Source organism: Saimiri boliviensis, chromosome 5 (assembly GCF_048565385.1).
Source record: "Saimiri boliviensis isolate mSaiBol1 chromosome 5, mSaiBol1.pri, whole genome shotgun sequence".
Lineage (NCBI taxonomy): Eukaryota > Metazoa > Chordata > Mammalia > Primates > Cebidae > Saimiri > Saimiri boliviensis.
The window spans coordinates 135,268,850-135,279,456 of record NC_133453.1 but is presented as its reverse complement, the minus strand read 5'-3'; the positions used below and the strand labels follow the sequence as shown (position 1 = coordinate 135,279,456).

The 10,607-nt window shown below is 45.0% G+C and overlaps 1 protein-coding gene across 1 annotated transcript in view; it reads left to right on the top strand.

The window, feature by feature from the left end:
* Positions 1 to 6,189, top strand: part of ZNF774 (zinc finger protein 774) — a 16,016-nt gene extending 9,827 nt beyond the window's left edge. Inside the window, 3 exon segments of the mRNA XM_074400049.1 lie at positions 53 to 159; positions 939 to 1,026; positions 1,028 to 6,189. Of these exon segments, the coding sequence (XP_074256150.1) occupies positions 53 to 159; positions 939 to 1,026; positions 1,028 to 2,177 (1,345 nt within the window). The 3' untranslated portion in view covers positions 2,178 to 6,189.
* Positions 6,190 to 10,607: the final 4,418 nt, after the last annotated feature.

The following is a 10,607-nucleotide window of genomic DNA, read 5'->3' as shown; positions in this document are numbered from 1 at the left end:
GGCCTCCTGTGACTGGCTCAGACTCACATCCTGTGTTTACGTTCCTGTGTAGAATTTCTAGACCTAGTGTAGTCTCCCAGCTGGAGCAGAAAGAAGAGGCATGGGTTCTACCACTCCAAAACTCTGAGGCGAGGAGGATCCTGAGGGAAAGCCACACAGGTGAGATTCGAGTGCTCCCAGTGGAAGGAAAGCTAGCATTTCAGCCTTATTGAGATGAAGAATTTGGAATGCTGCCCTACACTTTTCTTCTTACTAGCAGACATTTAAATTGGATTCAGTGGTCAGTAATTGACTAAATAAAGTCTTCATTTTGATTAAGCATTTCACTTTTGTCTAACCTATAACTTATTTATTTATTTATTTATTTGAGACAGAGTCTCCCTCTGCCTCCCAGGCTGGAATGCAGTGACACAATCTTGGCTCACTGCAACCTCCGCCTCTCGGGTTCAAGCAATTCTCCTACCTCCCCCTCCTGAGTAGCTGGGACTATAGGCATCTGTCACCATGACCAGCTAATTTTTGTATTTTTAGTAGAGATGGGGTTTCACCACGTTGGTCAGGCTGGTCTCAAACTCCTGACCTTAAATGATCCGCCTGCCTCAGCCTTCCAAAGTGCTGGAATTACAGGCGTGAGCCACCACACCTGGCCTAAACCTAAAATATCTTCGAAAGAAAGTGCCCAATATTGACAATATGTGGTCTCTTCTTGAAGGATATCAAGATTCATCTGGCCATCTTAAAATTTAAAAAGTTTAGGAATTCACGTGTTCTGAAAGCTCAATGAACTTCAATAAACTTTTCACAAAGCAAAAAGCAGAGCGGTTGAATTAAGTGCAGTCTGCTGCAGAAACAGCAATTTTAGTCTTTCTCACTGCTTTCTGATATTCCTTCCTGATAACTGATAACTTCATTCTCTGTTACTTACATTAATTTTTCAGACTGTGAGCATCAGGTGGCAAAGCTCAATCAGGACATTTCTGAAACAGCAGAACAGTATGGAACATCCTCAGAAAGGACCAATAAAGATCTCTCATAGTCTTGGTTGGGGAGGAAACTGGGAGAGAGGCCTAGAATTAGAAGAGCAACATGGAACCCTTCCAGGAGAGGGCCAGTTGGAGCCCTTTCCACAGGAGAGGGATTTAAACAAGCTCCTCGATGGATATGTAGGACAGAAGCCCATGTGTGGAGAATGCGGGAAAAGCTTTAACCAGAGTTCCTATCTCATAAGACACCTAAGAACCCATACTGGCGAGAGGCCCTATACATGCATAGAGTGTGGGAAAGGCTTCAAACAGAGCTCAGACCTTGTCACCCATCGCAGAACACATACAGGAGAGAAGCCTTACCAATGCAACGGGTGTGAGAAAAAGTTCAGCGACAGCTCAACACTCATCAAACATCAGAGAACCCACACAGGGGAGAGACCCTACGAGTGCGCAGAGTGTGGGAAGACTTTTGGGCGGAGGCCACATCTCGTAATGCACCAACGAACCCACACAGGCGAGAAGCCCTACACATGCCTGGAATGTCACAAAAGCTTCAGTCGAAGCTCAAATTTTATCACCCACCAGAGGACCCACACAGGCGTGAAGCCTTACAGCTGTAATGACTGTGGGGAGAGTTTTAGCCAGAGCTCAGATTTGATTAAGCACCAACGAACCCACACGGGAGAACGGCCCTTCCAATGCCCGGAGTGCAGGAAGGGCTTCAGAGATAGTTCTCATTTTGTAGCTCACATGAGTACTCATTCAGGAGAAAGGCCTTTCAGTTGTCCCAACTGCCACAAAAGCTTCAGTCAGAGCTCACATTTGGTCACGCATCAGAGGACACACACAGGTGAGAGACCTTTTAAGTGCGAAAACTGTGGAAAAGGATTTGCTGATAGCTCTGCCCTCATTAAGCATCAACGAATCCACACAGGAGAAAGACCCTACAAATGTGGAGAGTGTGGGAAGAGCTTCAATCAGAGCTCCCACTTTATCACCCATCAGCGAATTCACTTAGGAGACAGGCCCTACCCATGTCCTGAGTGTGGCAAGACCTTCAATCAGCGTTCGCATTTCCTCACACACCAGAGAACGCACACAGGAGAAAAACCTTTCCACTGTAGTAAATGTGACAAGAGCTTCCGTCAGAAAGCGCATCTTTTATGCCATCAAAACACCCATTTGATTTAGGAAATAGTCTTCAGTGGTTCTGCTGCTCCCTTGCAAATTTTCACTGCTTCTGTCTTTGAGCACCCCACATAGAGAAAACCTGGTCATCAGTCACTCACTTTGGGCCCTGATCTATTCTCCCTCTTTCTTTTCTATGTTATAACAGAGAGGATAAACTTAGAGTCCAAGTAGCGGTCCAAATACAACATGCATTCCTGACTCTTAATGAAATGTGAATTTAATAGTTAATGCCAGCCAGGCATGGTGGCTCATGCCTATAATCCCAGCACTTTTGGGAGGTCAAGGCAGGTAGATCACTTGAGGTGAGGAGTTTGAGATCAGCCTGGTCAACATGGCAAAACCCCATCTCTACTAAAAATACAAAAATTAGCCAGATGTGGTGGCCCATGCCTGTAGTCCCAGCTACTCGGGAGGCTGAAGCAGGAGAATCGCTTGAACCCGGGAGTTGTAGGTTTCAGTGAGCCCAGGACTGCACCATTGCACTCCAGCCTGGGCAACAGAGCAAGACTCCATCTCAACAACAAAAAAACTTTATGCCTCATTACTAAATGAGAAGAGAGAGCAATGTGGCCTGACGCTCACATGTAAACCACCTAGTACAGCGCCTGGCACAACATAGATGCTCAGTAAATAAATGGTCACATCATTATTCATGACTAATATTTAAGGTCTTAGATAAAGCCTTTAATGCAGTGCCTGGCCCTTAAAAGACACTCAATACAAGACTGGAGGCTTTTATCAGTCTTAATACTCAATTAGGAATTTATTAGTATAGTTCCCATACCCTAAGCTCAGAACTTAAAGAAATTAGATTGGAACTAGAAGGTTTAGGGTTGGAAAACACGAATTGAATAAAATGTTAATGCAGTCCCAGTTCAGTGCTGTACAGGCATTAGTCACCAGATGTCTCACTGCCATGACAAGGCAGAACTATTGTAGAGCATGTCTGCAGTCTTGTGACTAGGAGGCTGAAAGAATTACAGCGGCTCTTTGAACAGCAGTGTATGAGGTACTTTCACAGGACGTTTGCTGTCATCTGACACAGAAAATACCCTACGATGAACAATCCAGAGGGACCTGGTAGAGGACTGTAGAATTGTGGAAGCAAAATTGCTGAGAATGTCAAATTACATTGCAGGGATCCTCCCTGGCATTTAGCTGAAGGAAGCTAAATTTTATTTAGCTTATTTTCTTTTTTCTTTTTTTTTTTTTTTTGTTTTGTTTTTTACATGGACTCTCCCTCTGTTGCCAGGCTGGAGTGCAGTGGCGTTATCTTGGCTCACTGCAACTTCTGACTCCCTGGTTCAAGTGAATCTCCTGCCTCAGCTTCCCGAGTAGCTGTGATTACAGGCAGGCGCCACCATACCCAGCTAATTTTTTGTATTTTTAGTAGAGACAGGGTTTTGCCATGTTGGCAGGATGGTCTCAATCTCCTGACCTCATAATCTGCTCACCTCAGCCTTCCAAAGTACTGGGATTACAGCCGTGAGCCACCACCCCTAGCCAACAATTCTTGTTTCCTAATTTCCTGGGTCATTGGCCATTTAGTTTTAGGTTAATATAATTCTGTGATCCTTTTAAGGCCATACAGTTTATGTACTAGTACATTCCTACATTCAAGTGAAATAAATTGAGGGAAGGCAGTGTGTTGGAAAGAACACTGATTTCACTGAGAAGGTAAAGCATTTGAGTCCTGGCCCTGAGACTTCATTTGGCCAGACTTCTTCTCTCAACCTCGAGTCACTACCTTACCTACCTCACAAGGTTGTCGTGAGGATCTAAAACTGTGCACACACAAGCACTTTGTTGGTAAACGATAAATGTAAGGTCTCTAAAGTTTAATGTTACAGTTCTGTTGCTAAAGTCTTTTTTCTAAGAAAATTTTGGCTAATATTTCTTCAGGTATTCCATTTCTCTCATGGTGAGAGACTTTTTTTTTTTAACTGTTGAAAAATTAAGGTTTAAAAATGCTAAATGACATGACTCATCATGGGCCACATAGTTGACAGAAGAGCCAGACTTGGCTGCAAGTCACTAGATTTCCAGCCTGCAGTCCTCCTCTGCAACAACAGACCAGCTCTGGGATTGTGGCAGTGCCTGTGAGCCACTACAGGACCGGAGAACCCATATGATCTCCATTAAACCAGTCTGAATTTGGAAATGGTAGAGTGTGTCATCTAAGTTCTAGGGAGCTTTGCAAGATCCTGTGCTGGCGTCCTTGATCCTGGGGGAATGGGAGTGGCTGAGTAAGTGCAGGTGCAAGGGGTTAAGGAGGGACTGGGGTGGCTATCACTGTTTAGAGAGCAAAGTGGTGGGTCGAAGATTTTTTCTTTCATTCTCTTCCATTATAGGGAATGCATCTGAGTGTTGTGGCTCATGGAGGATAGCACTCAGCTGATAACCCTATGTCTGTTTCTGAAAGCATCATTGGATAATGGACCAGAAATTTTTTTTTAGTTAATCCAGTGCAGTGGTTCTCAAACTGAGAGGCCAGAACGGTAGCATCAGCATCATCTAGGAACTTGTTAGAAATGCAGATTCAGGCCAGGTGCAGTGGCGCTTGCCTGTAATCCCAACACCCTGGGAGGCTAAGGCAGTTGGATCCCTGAGGTCAGGAGTTCATTCGAGACCACCCTGACCAATATGGTGAAATCCTGTCTCTACTAAAAATACAAAAATTACCTAGGTGTGGTGGCCTATGCCTGTAATCCCAGCTACTCGGGTGGCTGAGGCAGGAGAATGTCTTGAACCCAGGAGGTGGAGGCTGCAGTGAGTCGAGATCACACCTGGTCTTGAACTCCTGACCTCAGGTAATCCACCCACCTCAGCCTCCCAAAGTGCTGGGATTACAGGCATGAGCCACTGCTCCCAGCTACCTATCACTTTGTTATTCATGTTCAGCTATCATAAGATGTGAGCTCTTTTTTTTTTTTTTTTTCTTTTTTGAGACAAAGTCTTGCTCTGTTGCCCAGACTGGAGTGCAGTGGCATGATCTTAGTTCACTGTAACCTCCGCCTCCCAGGTTCAAGCGATTCTCCTGCCTCAGCCTCCCTAGTAGCTGGGATTACAGGCACATACCACCATGCCTGGCTAATTTTGTATGTTTAGTAGAGATGGGATTTCATTGTGTTGACCAGGTGGGTCTTGAACTCCTGACCTGAGGTGATCCACCTGCCTCAGCCTCCCAAAGTGCTGGGATTACAGGCAAGAGCCACCATGCCTGGCCACGTATCACTTTGATTTTCATGTTGTTCAGCTATGGTAGAATGTGAACTCTGAAAGTGTAATGTGTGATTTGCTTTGTGGCCCCACCAGTCCCCTCTCTCCTCCCTGTCTTCCTGCCCGTCCTCCCCCAGCCAGAAGCAGGTAATATTTCAATGCTATTGCTGAGAGTGGAGGTAACCCTTTCCATAGTTTTCTTTTGTTTCTACCTCACAACTAGAGAGTCGCTTTTTGAATGTGCTCCACACATCTGTTCTTTCTCACTCCAAAATTGAGATCATCACCAAGCCCCATTAATTTTAACTCCCAGATTCCTCTTGAACCTGTCTTGTCACACTGTCCATCTTTCCTGCCACTTTTCAGTCCCAAACAAGCAGACTCTCTTACCTGAATTCCTACAGCAGCCTCCAAATTGATCTTCCTAATACTATTTTTGCTCCGAAAAAAACTCACAGAAACCAGGGTGATCTTTTAAAATCCTAAATTGGGCCAGACTCACACCTGTAATCTCAGCACTTTGGGAGGCTGAGGCAGGCAGATCACCTGACGTTGGGAGTTTGAGACCAGCCTGACCAACACAGAGAAACCCCGTCTCTACTAAAAATACAAAATTAGCTGGGTGTGGTGGCACATACCTGTAATTCCAGCTACTCGGGAAGCTGAAGCAGGAGAATCGCTTAAACCTGGGAGGCAGAGGTTGCAGTGAGCCGAGATCATGCCATTGCACTCCAGCCTATGCAACAACAGGGAAACTTCGTCTCAAATAAATAAGTAAAAATAAAATCCTAAATGGAATCACATTACTTCTCAGCAGCTTTCCATTGCTTTTAGAATGAAGACCCAAATTGTTACCCAGCCCTAAGAGACCGTTGTGGTTTTGTCCCCTCAGCCTCCAGCCTCTTCTGATGTCCCCTTCCTTCTCCCTTGCCTCACTCAGCACTCTTGAGTTCTCTGCTCCTTGGTCATGCCAAGGTTGTGCGCTCTGAATACCCTTGGTACTAACTGTTCCCTCGGCCCAGAATGTTCGTCATCCAGATCTTTGCATTGCCTCCTATTTGTCAACCAGGTTTCAGCGTAAACTCATATCCTCAGGAAGACTTTCCTAACTATCCCATCTAAATTAGTCACTCTCCATCACATCCTTACACCTCCATCAGAGTCCTTACACCTGTCTGATAATTTATTAATTGATTTGTTTTTGGTAACCCCCACAAAAGGTGAGAGTCATTTCTCTTGTTTCCATTCTTTCCATGGCACTTAAAACAGTGCCTGGCACATGGGGTGCTCAAGAAATGCTTACTGGATGGATTAATGAGTGCATGCCCACAGGCAAGGATCTCGTTGCACTGGAAAGGTAGCAGAGTGAGACGAAACTGGACAAGGGAGCAAAGGTCACATCAAGAAGGTTCTTAACTGCCAAACTGGGGAGTTTGGATCTTACTCCCTCGGGAAAAGGGTGCGGCTGGTGGTTTTATAGGAGAGGAGAGGCGTCATCAGCACTCGAGAAGGTCAATTTGGCCGCTGGGTGTAGGTTATATTACAGAGAAAAAAACTGAAGACTTTGAGACAATCCATGATATAAAGGGCTTAGCACAGTGCCTGGCATGTAGTGAGTCTCCAGCGAGTCACTGTTATCAATAAGCACCTGGGAAGGCACCACAACCAAAAAAATCTCTAACCTGTCTTTCACCCCAAAATAATTCTTCTCAGACCCTATCATCGCATTACTTCTCTGCCCCTTTTGTCAAACTTCCGCTCACAGGTAGATATTCTCAGGGCTATCGTGCCTAGGCCCTTTTAAACAGGACTACCTACCCTAGCATGCTTCTTCAACTGGACACTCAAAGGTCTTTTAGGGCTGAGCGTGATGGCTCACACCTGTAATCCCAGAACGTTGGGAGGCCAAAGCCAGAGGATTGCTTGAGCCCAGTAGTTCAAGACCAGCCTGGGCAACATAGGCAGACCCTGTCTCTACAAAAAATAATTTTAACAAATTAGCCAGGCATGGTGATGTGTGCCTGTAGTCCCAAGTACGTGGGAGGCTGAGGTGGGAGGATTGCGGATTGCCTGACCCTTGGGTGACACTCCAGATTGGGTGACAGAGCTAGACCTTGTCTCTTAGAAAAAAAAAAAAAAAGTCCAGGCATGATGGCTCACGCCTGCAATCTCAGCACTTTGGGAGGCCAAGGCGGGCTGGTCACCTGAGGTTGGAAGTTCAAGACCAGCCTGGCCAATATGGTGAAACCCCACCTCTACTAAAAATACAAAATTAGCCAGGCATGGTGGCACATTCCTGTAATCCCAGCTACTCAGGAGGCTGAGACTGGAGAATCCCTAGAACCTGGGAGACAGAAGTTGCAGTGAGCCAAGATCACGCCATTGTACTACAGCCTGGGTGACAAGAGCGAGACTCCATTTCAAAAAAAAAAAAGAATTTTGGTAGAGACAGGGTCCCCTTTTGGTGCCCAGGCTCCCAGGTTGGTCTTGAACTCCTGACCTCAAGCAGTCCTTCTACCTTGGCCTCCCAAAGTGTTGGCATTACAGGTGTGAGCCACTGCACCAGGCCCATATGACTTTTTTAAAAAATTCTTTTTTCCACTGGTGATTGTGAGGTTGTGAGATGATTCTCCTACCTTTCTGGCTGCTTCTCTTCCAGTACCTTCCCTGGCTCCTCTGTTTTTCTGTTTTTATTTGTTTCTTTGTTTTGAGACAAAGTCTTGCTCTGTTGCCCAGGCTGGAGTGCAGTGGCACAATCTGAGCTCACCAGTTCACTGCAACCTCTGCCTGCCAGGTTCAAGGGATTCTGGTTCCTCAGTCTCCAGCGTAGCTGAGACTCTAGGCCCAGCTAATTTTTGGTAGAGATGGGGGTTTTGCTGTGTTGGCCAGGCCGGTCTCGAACTCCTGTCTCAGGTGATCTGCCCACCTCAGCCTCCCAAAAGTGCTGAGTTTATAGACATGAGCCACCACACCCAGCCTGGCTCCTCTTCTTCCACTCAGATATGCCTGCCTCCATCAACACTCTGGTTGAGGTCATCTTTCTTCTTTGTTTTTAGTTCTGCACATTAAGCTTATAACTTCAACCACCATTTCTCAGAGCATGGGTCTGGCTTAACCTCTTTCCTGAATTTCAGACCTGCAAGTCTAGTTACTTGGAAAAGACTGCCCCAGGATGACCTCCCTGTTGCTTCCCAAACCCAGACTCTCCAAATTACAGTCAGTATCTTCCCCTGAAGCATTCCCCCTGGCATTTCTCTTTCTGCCTTCAACTCCCCATTCCCCTACATAACCCTGCCAAAAGCATCCTGGTCAGCCTGGGTTTCTTTTTCTTTTTTTTTTTTTGTTTTGGTCTTTTTAAAAAATATATTTTGCTGGTGCCTAGTCACGTAGTCACGTCCTCTACACTTTCTTTTCTTTAAAAAAAATTATAAAAGCACCACGTGCTTGCTGTGAAATTTTCCAAAAAATACAGAAGTGCTCAAAGCGGAAAAAAATGGAAATGCTTTGTCCCTTCCTCCTTCCCTCCCCACCCTCACTCCGCAGATTCAGTGCTGTAATAGTCTGGCATGGCAAGCCTTGTTTCCAGCTCCTCTTTTCCATCCCCACTGCCATCATCTGAACTGAAGGGGTTGTTTTCCATCTGGTTTCCTTGGCTTTTGCTTTCAGTGCAGCTCAGCAGACATTTATCAAGCGCCTTTCACACACCAAGTCCTACCCTCGATCTTAGAGGTTCAAAGACAAGTAAGAGGGTTAAAGACATCCACATTCCAGAGCTGTTTAACTTTGGGCAAATTACTTAATCTCTCTGACCCTTACTTCCTTATCTGTAAAATGATGCTAATCTCAGTACCTTCTTCAAGGGACTGGGCAAGGATTATGAGATAATCCATGTAAAACTATACTAACTACCTGGTACATTGTACCTGCTCCATTAATGTCAGTGACAACAATGATAATAATAATCATCTTTGCCTTGGAGTTTATAGTCTAATGGACAGACGAAAGCATAAGAGTTACGTAGGCGAAGAATGATGAGAAAATATTTTTGGAAAAGGAAAACAAACAGTTAAACTAAAATTAAAAGACTGATGTAGCGAGTTGGGAAACTGAGAGGTAAGAGCTTGGACTTTGTCCTCTAAGACAGCAATTCCCCATATTTGAGCCAAAGTCCACCTGCATCATTCTTACTTGGGGTGATTGCTCGAAATGAAGATTTAGTGGCCACACCTCCCAGCCAGTTGGTAATTGACATATACTAATGCTATCCATCTAGAAAATGGGCTGACAACAGTTACTGCATCAACACAGACAAGCTTCAAACAGTATTGAGTGCAAAAAGCAAGACAGAGAAATATACATTTAGTAAGAGTACAAATACGGTAAATGTAAAAAATAGGCAAAACTAAACAATATATTGCTAAAGCAATAAGGATACACAAACTAATGAAAATCAAAGGATTTATTCATACAAATGTCAGCATAATAGTTAATTGGAATGGGAGAAAAGGATGCACCGTTTCTATTTGTTTTGTTTTGTTTTGAGAGAGTCTCACTCTGTCACGCAGGCTGGAGTGCAGTGGCACGATCTCAGCTCATGGCATCCTCCACCTCCTGGGTTCAAGCAATGTTCCTCCCTTGGCCTCCTGAGTAGCTGGGATTACAGGCATGCACCACCACACCCAGCTAATTTTTGTAATTTTTTTTTTTTTTTAAGATGGAGTCCCACTCTTGTCGCCCAGGCTGGAGTGCAATGGTGTGATCTCGGCTCACTGCAACCTCCGCCTCCTGATTTCAAGCGATTCTCCTGCCTCAGCCTCCCAAGTAGCTGGAACTACAGGTGCATGCCACCACGCTTGGCTAATTTGTTTTTTTAGTAGAGATGGGGTTTCACTGTGTTAGCCAGGATGGTCTCTATCTCCTGACCTTGTGATCTGCCCATCTCGGCCTCCCAAAGTGCTGGGATTACAGGCATGAGCCACTGCACCCAGCTGATTTTTGTAATTTTAGTAGAGATGGGGTTTCGCCATGTTGGCCAGGCTGGTCTTAAGTAATCCACCCACCTCAGCCATTCAAGTTTCTATTTCTTAAGTTGGGTGCTGAATACACAGATTTTCTTTATAAAATAATTATTTTAATTGTTAATATGCATTACTTATATGCTTTTCATTTACAGTGTATTTCACAAGCAAAATAAAGAAAACAGAACACTTC